Below are 22,020 nucleotides of genomic sequence, written 5' to 3'. Positions count from 1 at the left end.
CCCTTGCTGATTTTGTACATTTGCCCTCTGACAAAGAAATGACCAGTCTATAATTGTAATGGTAGGTTTATTGTAGCTGTGAGAGACAGAATAACAACAAAAGAACCCTCAAAAACCCAGTGCTCAAAAGTCAGAGCTTGATGTGCATTGTAATGAACAATGGAGTGAAATAAGTATTTGATCCCCTATCAATCAGCAAGATTTCAGGCTCCCAGGTGTCATCACTGTATGCAGGTAATAAGCTGTGATTAGAAGCATACTCAGTAAGGGAGTGCTCCTAAAAGACACCTGTCCACAGAAGCAATCCATCAGATTCCAAACTAGCCACCATGGCCAAGACCAAAGAGATGTCTAAGGATGTCAGGGACAAGATTGTAGACCTACACAAGGCTGGCTCGGGCTACAAGACAGTCTCCAAGCAGCTTGGTGAGAAGGTGACAACAGTTGGCGCAATAAATTGCAAATGAAATAAAACACAGAATAACTGTCAATCTCACTCGGTCTGGGGCTCCATGCAAGATCTAATCTCAAGGAGTTGCAATGATCAGAAGAACGGCAGTTTGCCAATAAACATCTGAATGATCCAGAGGAGAACTGGGTGAAAGTGTTGTGGTCAAATGAGACCAAAATTGAGCTCTTGACATCCACTCAATTTGCTTTGTTTGGAGGAGGAGGAGGAATGCTGCCTGTGACCCCAAGAACACCATCTCCACTGTCAAGCATGGAAGTAGACACATTATGCCTTGGGGGTGTTTTTCTGCTAAGGGGACAGGACACCTTCACCTTATCGAAGGGACAATGGGTAAGCACCTCCTTCCCTTAGCAAGGGCATTGAAAATGGGTCGAGGATGGGTATTCCAGCATGACGACCCAAAACACAGGGCCAAGGCAACAAAGGAGTGGCTCAAGAAGAAGCACATGAAGCTCCTGGAGTGGCCTAGCCAGTCTCCAGACTGGTTGATAAAGGGATCAAATATAGTTATTTCACTCATTACAATGCACATCAAGCTCTGACTTTTGAGCACTGGGTTTTTGAGTGTTCTTTTGTTGTTATTCTGTCCCACACAGCTACAATAAACCTACCATTACAATTATAGACTGGTAATTTCTTTGTAAGAAGGCAAACGTACAAAATCAGCAGGGGATCAAATACTTCTTTCCCTCACTACCTCTGACATACCACAGCGCTGTGCAAAGATCAGCAGTGCACTTACATGCGTCTGAGTCATATGTCTAGCAAGTTTGGTTGAAATGTGTCAGTACATTTCTGAGTGAACACACACACCACACACAACACACACACACCTTTTTTACATACATATCTCTGAGATTTAGCACAGCGCTGTACAGGGATGACTGGTGCACTCACACGAGTCTCAGTCATATGTATAGCAAATTTGGTTGAAATGTCTCCATGCGTTTTCGAATGATGGTGGAACATATATATATATATATATATATATATATAAAATCTGTATAAGAAATATGTACCTTAACTTTCTGTCTGCTGACAATAATTTTACCATACAGGAAGTGAGGGGAAATGTGTAGCGAACACTGATGGCAAAAAAAAAAAAATGACAGGGGTTTTAACCTACTCTACTCCAGAACATTCATTTTTAATTCTGTACTGTGGTTGGGGAGGTTGTCTTACCCTTTTGGTAAATATTTAGCAGCACACTGAGGGGAAATCAGTCCAGCAACATGCTAACTCTTTAACATGCTGACCAAAATAATGAAAAAAGTTTTTTGTTGGACCTACAAATGCATGTTCAAAGTGGTTCATACATACATACTGACAAAATGGGGATATATTTTATAGAGGTACCTTGGGTTCCATAGTTTGAGCTCATATGGCTGCATGTAATAGTTTGACTGGCACTAGAACAAATAGATGCCTTACATACAGTGATGTTCAACTCTTTGTTGACCTCTGCCACAGCAGCTCTCTAATTGGCATTCGGAGACCACTGTATGTACACTGGATTACGACCATAAAAAATCCCTTTCTGAGCCTTTCTTCATTTCCATTACATGGAGGATTATTGGAACTAGTAGTTTACGTCAGAAAGGTAAAAGCTCTTCTATCTTCACTTTTCAAATTAACAATAATTCACATAAAAATTTAAATGTGTGGCTCTTCCAAAATGCCCCAAGGATTTTGCTAGTGATCTGTTATAAAATTCAGTATGTTCAGCGTTTCAGTAAAGGACTTTTCAGTGTTTGGACCAGAGAGTCCCCATTTTTCTTCACCTATTGCTCTCATGACGACTCAAAATGCTGGATTTCCCCTCCCTTCCTGCAATAGTCACAATGGTCACCAATAAGAATAAAGGTGCTGAAATTCCCCACACAGAGATTGCAATTAAATATTGACTCCTTCACTCAAAACAGGATAAAATATATGTAGTTTAGTAGTGAATCTTTCACCTGTGCTCATGACTGCATTGTATGTATATGTGTGCATGTAAGTCTTGCCTTATTGCTGTTAACTTTCCCAGTGAATGTTGGTTATGTACTATAATTAGAAATCAATATGTTTATGATTATACACTATTAAAAAGTGGTGTGAATTGCTGTTGAGTGTTGGAAATAGTTTTTTTTATTGTACATTTAGTAGTTGAAAAATCTTGAATTAAATGGAATATTTCATAGAATAAATTCTGTAATATAATTCACAAAACTTTACCCACATAAGTTATGTGCCCTACTATAAAAATGTCAATATGTAGAAATAGGCCTTTGGGTTTAATAACTAAGAGAAGTATCTTATGATATTATTGCAGTTATCACACACCGTATATCTTGTGTGCATTATACTATACTACACAATTTGTGCCTACACTAGATTTTCTTGTTTTATTGTTTGGTTTCTTTGGCCACCTCACACAACACAGTTAAACTAGCAAGTTGTGGTTCACAACATTGTGGTGTGCCTGGACCCTAACATTTCCTGTGACTACATGCTGTACCCCACCCCATGTAGTCAGATATCTATTGTTCTCCCTTATATCCTGACTTTGGTATCACATGTTGTACATGATGTGCCAGGAATCTCTGTATATTGACATGTGAAGACCATGATCAGGCTGGTAAGAATGATTATTTCAGAAGAGACATGGCCTGTCTTTTCCTACAATAAAGCCGTGCCTGGTAGCAGATTTAGCAGATTTTTAAAGTAGAACTTTTTGTTCCGCTTTATCAAGAAAAAACATTGAACGCATTTGAAATGTTTCTAAGTACTGACTTTAGCTTAACTGCAATATTTTTATTTACCTGTACAGGGAATTACAGTATCTAAACTAGGAGCTAGATGCAGTTCTAAATATCAAGTGTTATGCAACAGGGATGTAGAGGAATTACTTCATCAGTCCATAGCTGCTCCCTTGGTGTCGAATCACAGGTCGTTTTTTTATACTTTAATGCTGTCTTCCAGGGGCATAGAAAATGTGTTTAGGCTATGGTTTGGTCTTAGAAGCAGTTGAAATTGGTGCACCATAAACATTTCACTGTGGAAATATATCTAGGTACCATGTGCTCATTATGTAAATTGCTGTGTTTCCTGGTCACTTATTAGATCCATATAAAAGGGGGGGCCCAGGTAACTTCATCGATGAACCCAGTCTAATAAAAGACTAGAACATTATGTGAAATGAGGATCTTTTGAATATAATACATTCTGCCAATTACAGTTTTAGCTAGGCAGTCCCTTGGTCAAGGACATCTGGCATATGGACGCCTCCTAGATACAAACCTTCCCTGCTCACTCCTGTGCAGAATGGAGGCTTGAAGGGGGCGGTTTGCATGACTTGCAGAGGAAATCTTTTGCTAAACGCAGCTGAGGTTGTGGTGATCCTAAAGCTACGTACACACTTCCAATTATTATCGTTGGAAAACGAACGACGAACTATCCTGCACGATATCTACGAACGATCGTATAGCATCGATCCTGCACATAGAGATAACGACACGATCGTTCGTAGATATTGTACACACAAGCGATAGAGGAACTATGTGCACGACAGGAAAGTGAACGAACGTTCGTTCATTACGCATGCTCAGACCATGGACGATCAACGAACGACCGTACACACGAACGATGGTCAACGATCGTCGTCCGATCCGCCGGTCCGGTCGTTCGTTTCCAACGAGTTTCCTCGTTCGTCGGCGTCGTTGGTTACTTTTTTACGAACGATTTTTAGCCCAATCGATCGTTCGTCGTTCGATTGGAACGATAAAAATTGGAAGTGTGTACGCACCTTAAGGACTGAGCTCTTTCTGCAGCCTCATGTAAGGCTAAGGCAAACTCTGCAGTTGTTTCTTTTTGCATATCAAAGCACAGCTTGCTGCAGAAGTTAATGAATGTCTAGGCTACATAAAGACTTTTTTTTTTTGCTTTGTTTGTGATTAACTCACAGTGAGGATTTATACAGTAACTGACACCACACAGCCTAATAATATGCTGACACAAACATCTGTCCTAATTGCATTTATTAAAATAATGTACCTTACATACATACTTACATACAAATTCAACTTAAGGACAAACCTACAGTCCCTATGTAGTCCCTTGTATGTAACCTGGGGACTACCTGTATTTGCATCCTTGTTAAGTAACTGACTTTAAGTATTAAAATACGAAGATCAGCATGACATGAAGGAAACAATCTTCAAACCATTTTTTTTTTAAACTTTAACCCTGACATGACAAACATGGAGGCTGACACTTAATCCAACGTGTGGTTTAGATTTATTTTTGCGCCAGTACTTGTCTCTGCCAGCAGTATAACTGGTGCTTAGGAAGATGAAAAGAGCTGATTTGTGGATGGGAAGACAGACCCTCAACAAAGCATCACACCTCATACAGTTGTGTTCATAAAACTAGCAGTGTGTTTAAAAGTGAATAAAGCTCACAATCCTTATAATAGCGTTTATATACATACAAACAAATGTGTTGGGAACATTGCACATTCTATTCCAAATTTAAAACAATGAAAAATGTATCACATTTGTGTTAAGCCTTTAAAGAAAGTATAGAAAAAGGAATATTGGGATGTTCAAAATATTAGCAGTGTGGAGTTGAATTAGTCAGGTAATTTCATTCTGTGATATAACCAGTGACCATAGCATCCTTTTATTTAAAGAAGGAAATCAGCAAAAATTGTACATGCTGGTTATAGTGCATTTCTCACTATAAAATGGATCATTCAGAATTTGTTCAGAAGGACAGCATACGTTGATTGGATAGGGAAAACATACAAAGTGCAGAAAATAATAGACTGCTCAGATAAAATAATCTCAAATGCTTTAAAATGTCTACCAAAACCTGAAACATATGGAATACAATAAAAAAGCAAAAAATGGCAAAATTACTAATTGTCAATCATCCGGTCCAGGAAGATCAAAGAAGGTCTGAGGTTACCTGTGAGTATTGCTACAATTGGATGTGAAGCCAAACTACTGGCAAGAAGCCCCCGCAAAGTCCCAATTTTGAAAAGAGTGCTGAAGAGGTTACAGTTTGCCAAAGGACACACTGATCAGCCTAAAGAAAAGAGACAACAGTCTGTGGACTGATGAAAGCAAGATTGTTCTTTTTAGGTCTAGGGGCTGGAGACATTTTAAAATATCTGACGACATTGAATAAAGCCATAGTGAAGCATGGTGGTGCAAGCATCATGATATGGGGATGTTTCGCCTACTATAGTGTTGGGCCTATTATTTCATATCAGGGATCGTGGATCAGTTTGAATACATCAAAATACTTGCATGGGTGTTTCAACACGACAACGACCCAAACACACCAGTAAAGGAGTACTGTCTTGGTTCCAGACCAACTAGTTTGATATTATAGAGTGGCCAGCCCAATTCCCGGACCTTACTTCAATAGAAAACTTGTGGGTTGACATCAATAATGGTGATCCTGAGGCAAAACCAAAAAATGCAGAAGAATTGTGGAATGTAACCCAATCAAACTGGCCTGGAATACCTGTTCACTGGTGCCAGTGGTGGGATATTTCACCAAATTCACATATTCTTCAGTCCCCCTAAAAACGAGAAAATAACGGAGTGATGGCAAAACTTTTATTTAAAGTAAAATTACTTGGAATAGGGGAGATACTTTAAGGGACCTGAATATGCTTGAAGATTTCCAGCAAAACGCTGCAGGAGACCCTTAGTCTGAGGTGCTTTTTGACATCCGTCCGCTTCCTGTTGCAGCACTGGCTACCCTCTTCTGTCAGTTCGGCTTTAAACTGGTTTTAGTGGTGAGCAGACATTTTTAGTATTTCTGCATACCCTATAAAGCATGCATTACAATTGGGGCTTATGCTCTGCTAAACTATTTTAATTTATAGTACAGTGTTCTCTCCAGAAGTTGGAAGAAGCTGTAGGTGGGTGGTGGCCCCTGTATTGTAATCCAACTTTTTAGTAATGATGAGGATACTTTAGGTAGGACTTTACCGGACAAAATCACATAGAAGAGAAGAGATCACTGTATTGAGGAGAACAGCGAGTATTTGTCCAGCTGTGCAGCACTTGGGAGGTTGGAGGAAATCATTAGGGTTCAGTTGTACATAAGTTGTTGTTGATTGGTGGATCTGTTTTAACTACAACTAGTATAAATACCTGTATTTTACTAAATGCCAACCTCTTGTAATGCCCAGCAATACTTTAGACCATTGTACTAACTGCAGATGAGATCGTTGATGATCGCATTCCTACCAACCATGCATACATAGTTGTACACATGATTGTTTATTGTCCATTGTCATCTAATGACGACAAATGATTGCCAGAACAAATTAGGAACTATCATTCATTGTACCTGAGAATTAGCATGTATTACCATATGTTGATGTAGCTAGTGTTTTTTTTTTCCTCTTCCCACTGGATATGTTACTAATTGTTTCACAGGTGTCCTGTGGGGGAAAGTAGAGAGATTTTCCATTAGTCCATTACTGCTTATAACCTGTCCAATAACAGGCTGGTAATCTAGATGTAACACTTTTAAGTACAAGTCCAAGCAAAGCATTTTTCCTTTAGAGAACTTTCCTCACTTCCGGTCCTCCAATCAGTGTTTTATCACACAGGAAGTGAGAATAACTCTCCAATGCCAACAATTGGAAGACTAAGGACCCCGTTTCTTCAGTAGGCTTTTTCATGCAGACATTAATGCAATAAATAAAGTATAGAAATGTGCAATTCTGTATCTATGTAAATAGGAGACCTGCAATTATGGTTTATTCAATCCTCATGTAATGTCCCTGCTTTGTTCCCTTCTCCTCGCTTCTATGACTAAGCCATTGGTGGGCAAAACTCTTTGGGGGAAAAGCTTTGAACAATAAAGCTTTTCTAAGGTGAGCTCACCTAGCCCAGTGCACTCGGGCCAGATGATAAATTAGAGGATAGTGCTGAATTGGTTTACCCTAAACCATGTATGCAACAATTTGGTACAATGTGACCATTTGATGTTTACTGCAGATTGCTTATAGAAAAGTAGGGCTGGATAACTGTAATGTCTTTGCAGCACAATCTTCTTTTTTTTTTCCCCCCCCCCTTGATCAAGGCTGTGAAGGACAGTTACACTGTTCAGTCCCTTTCTCTCTGTTTATTATAAGGACAGAATGTGGTGCTTTAAAAAAAAAAAAAAATTAATTGAAAAATATTTTTTTGTTGATACTTCTAGGAGAACATTTGATGCATTAATCTAATCTAACACTACATTGTTTGACTTTGGATAACTGAAAAGAGCTATTTACCACATTGGAACCCTTAAAAATTGACGTTTACCTTGCTTTTATATTGTTTGCTTAGGAAATTTTATCCATAACTTGGGGTACATAAGGGTTATCGATACTTCCAAGCATTGGTGGTCAGTGGTTATCAAAGTTAAAATAGGTTATGAGTGGACAATAAAGGTCCTCATTCTCCGCTCTCCTGGTTAGCGCATTCTTAAACTGTATGCACTACACAGGTCCAAATGGCCTTGGAGTGTTGATATTGGCTTTTCAAATATTGGGGCAGAATCATGTAGTATTAATATTAATATATTTTTTATGACTACCTAAAGTACTTTAAATCACTAGGTTTTTATTTTAGTAAAAACGTGCTACTTATTTGTTCTCCAATTTCCTGATACCTGATACTTTATTTCTGTTAAAGTGGACTGCTTTATTTCTTTGTCAGACCTCTTATTAGTAGTAAAAGAAACTTAGTGATTCTGCCAGAAATAAAAGCTGTATCTAAATTCTCACCCAATCAGCCTTCTCCACCCTGCTGGATAACAAGGCGGCACCTACTTTGGCACTTTCATGTACCCTGGGGAAAGTGTAGCTCTGTGGCTTCCTGCTTGTTCGGGTAAAAAAGTGCCAAGGACATTGGATGGCAAGGGATTATGCTGGTATGAAAGCAAAAGGATGTTTTGAAAAAGCCCCACAGGCTTATGCAGTATACTTTCAGCAATTTCTGGGTTGCTAAAATGTGCTTTGATTTGCCTTTTAGTTGCTCAAGTAATTGCACTGAGATTCTATTAAGTTGTGTCAGTTTTAACTGCTTTAGGTTGAATAATATAAATCTTTGGGGGTCAGGTTGCATAAAACAAAAGCATACCCGTGTGGAGTTCTGCCCAGATTTATACAGTGGGGGAAGGAGTTTAGCATAACCTGTGGGCTTGGAGCAATTTTGATGGAAGGAGAAACCACAAAAGGAAAGCTGGCCTTTATTTATAAAAAAAATATTTGACTAGTTTAGGTTTAAATTCACACTGACTTAAAAAATATATATATATTTTTTTTTTTAACATAATTTTTTTAAAAATTTTTAACAACTGGGAGTGACAATAATAATAATATTAATAATAATAAAAAAAAAAGAAAAAAACATAAAAAGGGTGGTACCCATCGAGAGCTGTAAAAAAAAAAAAAAAGGAATGCATTTTCTTAATGTTAAATTGTAATATTTAACGGTATCAGTAGTGACATTGTATAATAAAATATATATATTATAAACATAAAATAGATGGTGCTCCAGCAGAGCCATAGTACAAAAAAAATGGCAATATGTATCAAAATCAAAAGTGGGAAAAGTATTAGTGTCACTCCTGTTATAGTGGCCACACTGTATATGCTTATAAGAAAACAAAGTAAGCAGTGCAGCAAGAAAATAAATTAAGGGAAAAGGAGAGGGTAGTGGTAGCCAGTCAGAAACGGATAGAAGAGACCTTGGAAATTCAGGAATAAAATCAGATAGTGATCAAAGGAAAGTGTAGAGAATTCCTGGACCCAAGGCGACCAGATTCTGTGAATCCTGTTTCATTGAGTTATTAAGTTGAGCAGAGCGTTTTTCCTGTGTCAGGATGCAGGAGACTCTGTGGTGCACAGTTTGGAAAGAGATAATAGGCGAGGTCCAGGCTTTCGCTAGAGTTAATTTACCAGCCGTTAAGATGTGTTGCACAAGATCGTATTAGGGGTTGGCTTGTGACAAAGTAATGCCAGTATGGGCTCTTTAGGGATAGAGCCTCAAAAAACAGAAAATAGGAGTGAGAAGACCTGTGTCCAATAGTCAGATGCTACCAAACATTCCCACCAGATGTGCATAAGGGAGCCCAGCTGTGGGCAATCACAGAAGCAGTTTGGGGATGAATCTACAGAAAATTTAGCAACCCTAACACGTAGCAAGTACCAACAGGAAAGCAGTTTAAAATTAGCCTCCAGGACATGAGATCTAATAGAGCAGGACTTATTATATAACTAAATATGCGACCAATCAACGTCTGTCAGAGAGGCACCTCGTGCCATTTATCAACATAGCAAGGAGGAGATGACGTGAGCATAGAAGGAAATAAGAGTACATCAGCGAAAAAACACCCCTAGAGTTAGGGTTATCTATGCAGATCTGTTCAAACCAGGTAAAGCTTCGGGCAAAAGAAGGTAGATGTACAATTTTAAGTATAAAATTCCTAATATGAAGGTAAGGATAGTATTTGGTAAGAGGGAGAATTGGGTAGATATGAAAAAAAGTGAATGCCAGAGAGCGCAATAAAATTATGAAGACGAGATAGACCTGTATCGGACCAAAGGGAGTAAGTTCCCAGGGATCAAGGCCGGATTGTAAATAAACTAAACAAGCGACAATGAGTTAAAAAAATATATATATTTTTTTTTACTCAAATGCTGATGCATTTCACATGGGCCACAGGGCACCCAATGTTATTCTTGTAAGGACATCTTGCTAACGTTTATTTTTTTGAATGTTGTCATTACAAATTAAAATTCTTTAGATTCAAATATCTTGCTATAAAATCTAAGATAAACCGAACCAGGAATGAGCTTTAGTTAGAGGTTTTCGAAAACGTGCCAACAGTGCAACAGGTTTGCTCAACTGCCACCTTCAGCTGCTTACAAACCTTTCCCCTGCTCCTGTGCAGTGAAATACTTAAAACTTTTTTCCTCTCAATTGACCACTTGAAATCTTTCTTCCTCTTCACTTTCAGGCAAACACTGCTGAAATTTTCTGTCCCTATGTTTTTTTTTTTTTTTTTTTTTTTTTTGCTTGATTCTATCTTAACCCCCCCCCAGCGTTCTAATTCTGTCACTTTTTTGATGCAAAACCTTGATGCCTGACCTTTTGAAATTTTTGGTAAATCAGGGCACTGGGCAATGATGTTTGGTGCACTAAAATGTGTGTGCATTGTAATCTGCTTTTAAATTTCCCGCCTAACCACACCTCCTGAATACATCACAACTCACATCACTGGAAAGATGTAGCATCCTCCCGGGTGATGTGAGTGGCGATGTCCCACCCTGCCTCAGCCCGCGGCATCCACCAACGCTAGCACCACCTGCAGAATTTACTATTGCTGCATTGTGCTTGGCATCTAACTGCTGATGCGAGCAGCGGTGTGGCGGGGACCCCGGATGGTATTTAAAAGCAGACTACTCGGTAATCTGCTTTTAAATTTCCCAGCCAAGCCCCCTAATTCAGAAATGTCCCGGCATCAGAGCGGGACCATTAGATCGCTGCTGGAGCTCAGGGCACAGGTAAGGGGGGCTTCTAAACTTACCCCGTGTGTGACTCGGGATTACTGCTTTTTGCAAGTGAAATCCACCCCGAGTCACACTCGGGATTACCACTAGGGGGGTAACTAAGCCAAAGAACCTATATTGGCCTTTTACATTTTGACCAGTTCAGCTAATATTTCATAAACAGAGTTTTTAAATTTTGTATTCTATTGCAGTTCACCACATTTCTCATTGTTTGTTTTGCTTGTGTTAATGTGTGTTGGAAGTAGTGAGTTTTATTGCAGTGAATTTTACATATATGTAGGGCTCTGTAGAGATGTTTGACCATAGCAATCTGTTGAACCTAATTTTCCTGTATTAGGGATATATATTGTGGCTTCTATAGACTGCACATTTCTTGATTTACAAACTTTGAAAAATGTGAATATGTTGTATTGATGTAGTCTAAATTTGGAACTTGGGTTTTTTACAGGTTACAAGGCAGATCCATGAGCATGAGCAGGAGAACGAGTTGCGGGAACAGATGTCAGGATATAAGCGGATGCGGCGCCAGCACCAGAAGCAGCTGATCGCCCTGGAGAATAAGCTGAAGGCTGAGATGGACGAGCACCGCCTTAAGCTGCAGAAGGAGGTGGAGACTCATGCCAACAACGCGTCCATCGAGCTGGAAAAGCTTTCCAAGAGGCAAATCGTAGGCATGGATAAAGAGGTAAAGACTGGGAAACTGGATACTAGGAAGTTGGATGGTGCAGAAGTCTATTATAAAACATTTCAAGCCCTGAACACTCTGTGTCTACAGGAAGGGCAACACATGGACTTGTGTGATGGGGGACAACATGCAGTAACTATTACAAGCTATCTAATTTTATCTTTAGCCAAGCATGCCAAATTTTTATAATTTAATAATTAAATATCCCTTTATTCTCATTTTATTACTTAAAGCCAAGAATTGTCTCCTAAATTCCATGTTGGACGTACTTCCTTCCTGCCGTAAGAGAATATGATTGATTACCAGATGATAATGCGGACTCTCCTTGGAAATGTCTTTTAGAAACATTGATGACTGATCAGTAAAGAAAGGCTTATTCTCCCATAAAGAGTTGATCATTTTTGATTGCTAAAGCTTTTCTTTAATATTTATATATTTTTTTTTTTTTTGGCATGTGATTATGAAACGTGGGTTTAAGCTAAACTCCTTCCTTTAGTCTTGGGGATATACAAACTCCTCCTCTGAACTGAAATTGCTTACTCTAATATCACTTCATTATGCGAGTTTCTCAGTATGTGTATTTGAACCTGCAGCAAGTCAGATGGAGCTGGCCTCATTTCCTGGCTGGAGAACATCCATGATCATATAGCCTTCTCCATAGCCCCCAGCCCTACTGTCCCTGTCCTGTCCCCTTTCATTCATTCAGTGTTAGCTGTTTAGGTCAGGGAAATTTAACTATATATGAGAGTGTTGACCTAGAGCAGTCTACATATATTTTCAACCTCCATGGCAGTATTTCCAAGTGTTGCTCGGGGTTAATTTTTTAGTGCCAAAAGCGGTAACCCCGAACCACATTCGGGGTGGAATTGGCAGGGAGTTTAAAAAATCCTTCCTTGTTCCCACATTCCAGAGGCATCTTCCAGCGATGCTCAGCATCTGCTTCTCCTGGTGATGCTGGACTGGCATCGCCATGCTACACAGATGCCTGCTGGCATGTGTGTCCCTGGCGTGTGAACGTTGGGGGGGGGGGGGACGCGAGGCCAGATGTCAGCAGATGTCAGTCGGAAGCAGATGTCAGCCAGGCATCTGCTCACGAGCCCTAGGCTGGAAGGCGGGAAATTTAAAATAATGAGGATTTTTAATGTTTTGCTTTTACATTTAAAAATACTCACTATTCATACAGCCAGGGAGGGTAATCTGGCCACCCCCGCAGCAGTGACATCACCCATTAGGACATTTTGATATTTACATATGAAATATATGATTTGCATATGACACAAACAGTGTCATAGGCAAATCACAATGCACAAGATCTAGACTCACAAGTCTAGATCTTGTGAGGAGTTATATATTAAAATATCTTAATTGGTGACGTCATTGGTAAGGAGAAGGAATCGGGAATCTTTAGTTGCTTATTTATGGGAATACAATGTCAAATGAGGCCATGTTAATGGTGCAGTTATTTAGGCTGAAATAATGGCACTTTGCTGGGGATTGTGTTGATTGCCAAACTTATAAAAAAAAAACCATAGGCTGGTTTTTTTTTTTTTGTTTTGTTTTTTTTTATGGGTCTCATTAAAAAATATATTGAAAAGCTATTTTGCTAATTACTGTTACAATTACTAATAATGTTCCCTACTCCATTTTGGCTCTTTCACAGATTTGTGGGCTACCTTAAGAGTACAATAAAAAGCACAGTACAGTATTTAATAGCAACCAATCAAACTTTTAGTAAAACTTTGATTCCTAGCTGTTCATATGAGTTTTCATTGGTTTTATTTTGAATTGCTTTATAATGTTGCTGTTTGCACTATAGTATGTTATCCACATTTGCTGCAAATTACGATTAGAGCTACACAGTAAGTAAAAAATATACACAAGTGTTTTGGCTGACAGACAAGTAAGGGTTTAGATAAAAATATGGTTCACTGTCAAATGATAATCACGGTCTGCACTGGTGCAAACTGCCAATCTTATGTAAAAATTGTGTTTGAATGCATTATGTCGTGAGTCAGTTATGCAATATGTCAGATGCATGGGCCTACTGCATTGCATTTAATTTGATAATGCTTTGTACATATCCTACCCTCTAAATAAGAAATTGAAGCACTTCTAAGTAATCATATGTATTAATGCCCTGTTATTATGTATGCTTGTCAAACCGTATCTTCTTATAGGTAAAACATTCTGATTATCTTTCCATGTTTCATGCTACCTTTCACATATTAAGTATTATAGGAGTGGATTGAGCTAATGTGAACAGACAAGCAAAGCGTCCCAGCATATGTCACTGCACCTCCTGTTACATCATAAGCCAATCGAAGTGCATTTCTGTTATAAATGGTCAAGAATTCTGCTTATCAGTCCAACTAAACGCCTAAAATGTCAATATGTGCAGTAAACTTGTCCATTTATACTATAACTGCAGTTAAGAGGACTACATGACCTGTTGCTATTAGACAATAAATTAATAACCTTATAATGATATGGTAATGGCCATACATGGCCTGATTCGGCTCCATGCCCATTGCAGTGACAAAGCTAAGCGCTAAGGAAGTCTTATGAGCTCTTCTTCCACACAACATTTTTCCATTTTTTTTTTTCAACTGAATGTATCGTGGAGGTGTGGGGCAGTAAAGTCACTAAGGAAAACCATCAGACCTAGTTCCTGGATATCCATAAGAACTTCACTGCAGAGATGGATGGATTGGAACTACTCCATCTAAGTATACGGACTATACTTTAAGTTGGACTTGAACTCAGAAATTAGGTTTGTTGTGATATAGGTAACATCCAAGAAAGTAAATTCTATCTAAACAGTACATTAAAAAATGTACCCCCTTTCATTATCCTCCATTGAGTGTCACGTCATTTCATGTTTGTGTTGTGGATTTTACTGCTTCCAGCAGGAGATTGGACACTAGTAAGAAGAGCAGTATGGACATCCCTTACTGGCCATAACCCCTACTTTACCATCTTGCTAAGTTATGCTCATTGCCTTAAGGAGGTAATATGACTTCTTTATAGACTTGTGAAAATTCCTTCTTTCAGTCAAATGCTGCTAGTAGATTCCAGTAAAATCTTAAGTCTCTCTAGTCAGCTACCTATTAAAACCTTTTCTATATTTTGTCAATTGGTCATCTTACAGCAACAGGATTTTGCAGACAGATTTCTTTTTGGCAGCTCTGGGTTTTGTCTCATGTCACTTGGATTCACTGCACTGCTTTTTCCCAGGCTAAGAGGCACAGGAATTGTATTGTCTGTTCCTACCTCTGACACCCAATTTCCAAACATGAATGCTGCATGCTGGCAGTGGTAGAATGTCTTTCTTAATTCCCATAGGACTGAGTGATGCTTGACATCTTGTTTTCATGATCTGACCTCCATCTTGTTTTGGCAGGTCCCCTCTTCCCAGGCTCAGTTGGTACCTTACCACTGAAAGGGTTAGATTTGAACACATTCACCCACCTGGGCAGAGGTAGTGGCACCTCATTTCATGGCACAGATCCCATACCCAGTTCCTGATGCAGTTAGACTTCGAGAGTGAGAACTGCTGGATCAGACATAGAGACAAGATTGATGGCATTCTAAAGCTGCGTACACACTGCCAATTTTTGTCGTTGGAAAGGATCTTTCACGATCCTTTCCAACGACAAGGGAGTGCACGATGCATGAACGGTGCTGTACATACAGCACCGTTCATGCTCTATGGAGAGGGGAGGGGGAGAGCGACGGAGCGGCACCCTGCTGCGCGCTCTCCCCTTCACTTTCATTACGATCGGCTGTCGTCCATCGTCCGTGGATCCGGCAGGTCGGTCGTATGGACGACACCGACTGTACACACGGCAGATTTTCGCCCGATAATTGGCCGATGCCGATTATCGGGCGATAAAAATCTGACGTGTGTACGTAGCTTAAGAAACTTAGTCTGCCTGAGACATGTGATACTTGTTCTTTGTCAGGGAAACCTGTTTTTTTTCTATTTTTTTCTAGTATGGTACTTTGTTTCTGATATTTCTGACCTCATTTCCTTTCATAGTATTATATGTATGTACAGTGATATTGAGGCATCTGGCTTGCACTGGAGTTCTGGACAGCAGTTTGGTGCAGAATTGTTGGTCACCAGGGAAATCACATTTAAAATTTGTTGTGCAAGATCCTCAAACTTTTCATTTGTCCCTTCTTGGATGTGCTAATCAGTCTGTAAGCCTAATAAATAGAGTGGTGGGGTTTACCACTGCCTAATAAGCAGTGTTTGAATTTAGCAGGGGTTCCATGTTCTAGTATTGAAGTCTGGAAAGTGGCACCCCTTCAAAAGGGGTTTACTGTGTCAGTTGGTTCTCACCTTTTTGTTTTGGTTGTGTAAGAGGCTTGGGGTATTTATTCTGGTCATACTTTTTCAAGTGGTAATTGTGGTGGATGGACTATTGTCACCTTATTCCACAAGTAATCCCTTTATTGTAAGTTATCTTTTGGTTTGTGTTACCTTCTTAAGCTACGTACACACGTCAGATTTTTATCGCCCGATAATCGGCATCGGCCAATTATCGGGCGAAAACCTGCCGTGTGTACAGTCGGTGTCGTCCATCGTCCGGACGACCGACCTGCTGGATCCACGGACGATGGACGACAGCCGATCGTAATGAAAGTGAAGGGTAGAGCGCGCAGCAGGGTGCCGCTCCGTCGCTCTCCCCCTCCCCTCTCCATAGAGCATGAACGGTGCTGTATGTACAGCACCGTTCATGCATCGTGCACTCCCTTGTCGTTGGAAAGGATCGTGAAAGATCCTTTCCAACGACAAAAATTGGAAGTGTGTACGCAGCTTTAGTCTTTTATTCTATCTTAGATTTTTATCCATCGTTTATTTGTGCTGGGCTTTGTGCATGTTTTACCCTAAACAATGTCTTTGACCAGTTGGACCCCCACTATTTCCCTCCATCTTGTCCGGACTCATACAGTTTAGACTAGTAAGAGATTTTGGGCAACTTGACAGTCCTTTTTTTTTTTGCAAGGTTCAATGGTTCATAGATATGATATTCTGTTTCACTTAATAGGGTCCAGAGGGAAAATGGAAAAAGTTAAGTGCAAAATCCTCCATTTGTAATAAATTCTTATTAAGACAGCAGTCCGCTCTCTGGTCTGAGTAGGTTAGGAATTATGCTTGATAGATTTACGCCTTCTATGTAAATCTAAAGCACTGTGCCTCTAACCTCCAGTCCAATATTATTTAGAAAGTTATCACTTTCCATTTTTCTTCTTTTGGAGAAGGGAGAAAGCAAACCCCTTTACCTCCTTTTCCAAAGGCACAGTTCAGAGCAAGGCATGGTATGGTGGTAACAGATCAATTACCGGGAGCATGTAGCTAAAGTCCCTTTTAAGAAAATAAAGGCTGCTAGTCAGCCTGTTTTTTGGGGAAGGTTATGAGAACTACAAGGACAGATTCCTCGCCAACTAATATGTCTTTGGCCTCCGTCCTTAAAGTACATCAAGCTTTTGCTAAACCCACTGCCCACCCTCCGGATAAATTGTAAGCATTTCAACTGCCTATTTACCTAATTGTACATTTACTGCTTCCTTTAAAGTTTTCATCCTGTTACAAATAATAAATCATGAAAAATGGCTCCATTTGAGTCCAAAGTTTGATGGGCAGCTATTTAGGTTGTTTCATGATCATCATGTGGATCCAGATATATAGGCAGTCAATGGTATTGTCCCAAGCATGGCTGCGGTAAAACATGTAGAGCTCAACCCCCAGTGTTTCCTTTCATTTTAGTTGCAGTATCTTTTGAAGCCAACTTCTGCATATTACTTTAAACAATTCAGAAATTGCTGCTCCCCAAGTCCACTCACTGGCTTACTTTAAATGACTAATAATGTAGAGATTGATTTGTTATAAGAACAGAAGTTATTCATAATCAAGGTGTAATGAAAACAAAGACTGTTGTACACAGTAATAACTTAGAGACAATTTACTAATAGCATGACATAACATCGTACAGTATGTTGCAAACTAAAATCACATATATGTCAGGGATATGTTATGCAAAGTCAGAGTCTAATATTGTCCCTTTTTGCAGAAATTTCTTGAAGTTCTTCAGTTTTTATTAACTGACCACCACGCTGGCATTGGCTCAGTGAAATTTTTAACACATGCAAAATGAGAAACTAAACCCAAAGTGCCTAAAACAAAAAAAAAAAAAAAATCCACTTACCTTCAATCCTGCAGGGCAGTCCGATCGGTGGTCTCTTCCATCGGGTCCCGCGTCATCCTGGCATCTGTCTGCGAGCCGGGCACCGCCGTCTTCGTCTCTTCTTTTGGGTTCTTCTTCCTATGTCACCCGACCCAGACGCAAGGTCGAGTGACGAAGATTGAAAAAAAAACCTTTAATTTGCAATATGTGTTTCTTTACCTGAACTGCTTGTTTCAAATCTCTCTCTACTCACACATATTTAAAAGATGTCCAATTTGGGTATTTAAATAGGTTGGTCCATAACCCTCCATGTCTTCACCAAGGAACAACACAAAATGAATTTGCTAATGAGCTTCAGATCCAACTGTTAAGAGATCGCAACACATTTACATATTGAATATTTTTCACTAATAGGTCAAGTCCAGACAACAGGTGATCCCTCACAGCTCCTGGCAGCTGGCACCTTTGCAGCCACTTGGCCCATTTGCAGATCTGACAGGGGCCGCTGTGAGCAGTACTGAACCCTGTTTATTTTCTATTGAGCTGCCGCTAGCACCTCTCTTAAGTCAACAGTTCACTGACATGAGGAAGTGGTAACCACACTGCAACCTCACCTCCAATATGGACATAACTTTACTCATAAGGATCAAGTAGGCGTCCCAGGATGACAAGCCTCCTTCAGTACAAAGAAAGGTATCCGTTTATTACAACCTAACCATTAACCTCCTGGGCATTTCACTGATGTCTGGATTTATGTTTTTCATGATTTTTTTTTTTTTTAAATTGTAGACCTGTAACTTACAGAAATATGTCAAAACAAGGGTCTAGTAGATATCCTCAATATAATAAAGTTTGAAACACACAATCATGTAAAAAAAAATAATTATCTGCAATGCAAAAATTCTGTATACTGTATAGTACTATATTTTTCTAAAACACCTCCCTAGTGTGGTAAATTAAAAACTGTCCAACGTCACATACCTATAGACACAACCACGAAAATATATCTTGTATTATTTTGTATTGGATTGGATACAGGACTTTGTATTGAATCCAATACAAAATATTTGAATTTCCCGCTATGACCCCTGTCAACGGGCGCACGGACCAACGTCATCAGGAATCGCAGAGGGATTGTCCGTATTTCCATGCAAAAAGCGTTATATTTTTTGCATGGAAATTTATTTTACATTGTAGGCTATATTTTATAATATACTCACCAAGTGTGGTTTTTAAACTAGGTTTCTGTCCTAGATCAAAACCCTTTGTCTTACTTCTTTAGTCCATGTCAGTTATCTTACCCCTTTCTTGCCTATCTTTACTAATAAATTAAGGCTGCTCCTTTTAACTTGGCCCTGGCCCAGCCTATACTATAAAAAAACATAAAAATCCCTGGCACAGTGACATAGGTAGATCCTATCATGTTTGACAATGATCTCTTATTGATCTTATTCTTGTAGTGTTTAAGAAAGCTGCAAAATGTGTTCAACGCTACAGGAACAAGTCCAGTTGAATGTTACTCGCTACTACTAGATATATAACCTGAATAAATGAGAACCTTTACACCTATTGCAGATAAATGGTTTTGTATGTGGTCTTTAAGGTAGTAATGTTACTAGAGCAAGCAACCATCAGAGTTGGCCTTTAAAGTACTTCGATGATAAATGGTACCAACCTGACTAGCACATGTTCACCGTTAGTGGACTGGATATTTTTCTCAAGGGATGCCAAATGCCTGGTAATATTCTTCACACCGGGTAGACTTTCTTAGTGTTAAAAAAAAAATTCTGCTAAAACCTGGTATTCTTTTGGAAACCTTCCATATTCATCTACCTAGAGACCAGTGATTGGTACATTTTAAAACTATTAAAAATAGGTTAAAAAGAGATTTGATATGTTAAATTGGTGTCAAACCCGGTTCATGAAGTGTCAGGAATAAGATATTGGCCAGTGTGGTTTTATGCATGCAAGGGAATATTAGGTTTCTTTATTACAAAAACCTGTTTTATAAATTGTACTGTTTTTTTATTCCTTTTAGGTTATAGCATTACCATTTTGAGTGACAGTTTATTACCCTTTCCCCCTCCCAGCGAGTCCCCTTGTACATGATGGAGACACTGTTGAGAAATGCAGCTTTCCCTCCTGTGCTGCATGTGTTCCATGGCACACTACGGCACATCGCCCTTGCTGTCTCCTGCTTAATCGAGGATGCAGACTTTCCCCTTAATGGAACCTGATTTATAAAACAAAATTATATATATAAAAAAAAAAGGAAGTGCATGTTTCTGGCAGTTTTTGTCATTTGAGGTCATTTATAAGTACAGACTATTTAGACTAAAAGAAAAATGGACGCACTGCACTAGGGTGAATAATATCCAGACACCTGTCTTTCCTGCTGCATTATTGTTGTGAGATGCATGTCTCTGCTGTTTTGATTCCTAGAAAATTAAGCAAGAAGAGCACCCTTCCCTATATGATAAATTATGGTTGTGAAACAAATGCTCCACTCAGCAAAACTTGCACACCCTATTATCCGGCTACCATAGGTGTCTTATGCACACGATGTTCAGAAATGGAGCAGTCGGGCTCAGGCTGTTGTCATGGATACACTGAACCTGTCTCCCTACTCAGCTGTCAAACAGCTCTTAGACTTTACCATTCATCTGCAGTTTTAGGGGGTGTTTTTCTGTGAGGTTTGCAGTGTAAACCATTGTAACATCTATATATAACATGGTTACTATGATCATTGAAAAACAGAAATTCCATCTCATTTTTGAGAGAAAAGGATGTGAATCAGATACCTGGAGCACTTTTTTTCATATTGGATGAACATTCCACCAAGCTTGTAAAGCCTTTGTGATGGCAAATGTTGCGGAAGCAGCGCTGCCTTGCCAGTAGTGCAGTGGATTCAGTGTTACAGCAATGAAATGGTTCTTACCATATCCTCTGTACTGAAAGTGGAAGATCTGTGCACATCCACAGCTGCCATCACCATGGCTCTTTTTACTTTCATATGATTTGTTCAGTGTGTAAGCATGCACAGGCACTATAGATCTAGATGTAATACAAACACTATCCTAGTTGTAACCTATTCCTATCCACTTACTACTGCTAACAAAGAGAAACATTTCTATTATTTGTGTAAAACTAGTGCAAAAACAATGTTCAGAAACTTCAACCCATACTTATCATTTTTTTATGCTTTGTTCTTAGGTGAAGAATGTGTTTTGACTGGGTTAGAGTACTGCCAGTTGTATTTGCAAAATGAAAAAAAAAAAAAAAAAAAAAAAAAAGCTTATATTTAGTACATAGCAGACAGATGGAGTTATTCTATCTCATCTGACTCTCGTAAGCTGAAATTTGGTTGGTTCCTGCAAGTTATCATGCTTTCTGTTGATTTTCTAAAAATTTTATTTTTTTCGCTGCAATGTTTAATCCATGTCCAAAGTATGGATTTATATATGGTTTCACACAAGATTTGCAAAACTTTCACCAAAGATTCACGCATTTTACTGATTATAAAAATGTGTCAATCTTCTGTAAATTCTTAGGGGGGAAAAAGCTACAATGTAGTTCAATATAGACACAGTAGATCATGTGACATACAAGGTAGTGTTATCTTCCCAAAGGATGCTCGAGTATTTGTTTTAATTGTATGTATTTTGTAAGTCTTAATTGAACAAGTTTTCTAGCTAGTCTGCAATGCTAAATATGTGGAAAAATGTATTGTGGTGTATGTAAAGCAAAATGAATATACTAGTAGTTATGATTGACAGTATAATCTAATTTTTTTTTTTCTTTTGCTCACAGGCAAAGATGGCTGCAGCGGATGAAAGGAGATTTCAACAACAGATCATAGCCCAACAAAAGAAAGACTTAACATCCTTCTTAGAAAGTCAGAAAAAGCAGTACAAGATTTGCAAGGAAAAGATTAAAGAGGCATGTGCAGTACTAACCAAAAATGATTCCCTAAATCGGCACCACCGACAACGCCAAATTTAACACCTGAAACTGTTGTTCACTTCCAGAAGTGTATGGTCTTCTACTATTTGAAGCCTGGGAAAATCTCTCTCTCTCTCTCTCTCTCTCTCTCTCTCTCTCT

At 39.0% G+C, this 22,020-nt stretch overlaps 1 protein-coding gene across 5 annotated transcripts in view; it reads left to right on the top strand.

The window, feature by feature from the left end:
* TAOK3 (TAO kinase 3) overlaps window positions 1-22,020 on the top strand; it is a 121,389-nt gene that overhangs the window by 85,401 nt on the left and 13,968 nt on the right. For all 5 annotated transcript variants that reach the window (XM_072415959.1, XM_072415962.1, XM_072415960.1 and 2 more), the window contains 2 exons: window positions 11,491-11,727; window positions 21,729-21,857. In XM_072415959.1, coding sequence (XP_072272060.1) covers window positions 11,491-11,727; window positions 21,729-21,857 — 366 coding nt within the window. The remainder of the gene's footprint in view (window positions 1-11,490; window positions 11,728-21,728; window positions 21,858-22,020) is intronic.

This window comes from Pyxicephalus adspersus, chromosome 6 (genome assembly GCF_032062135.1).
Source record: "Pyxicephalus adspersus chromosome 6, UCB_Pads_2.0, whole genome shotgun sequence".
NCBI classification, from domain to species: domain Eukaryota; kingdom Metazoa; phylum Chordata; class Amphibia; order Anura; family Pyxicephalidae; genus Pyxicephalus; species Pyxicephalus adspersus.
The sequence above is the reverse complement of the archived record's forward strand: the minus strand, read 5'-3'. Positions and strand labels throughout refer to the sequence as shown.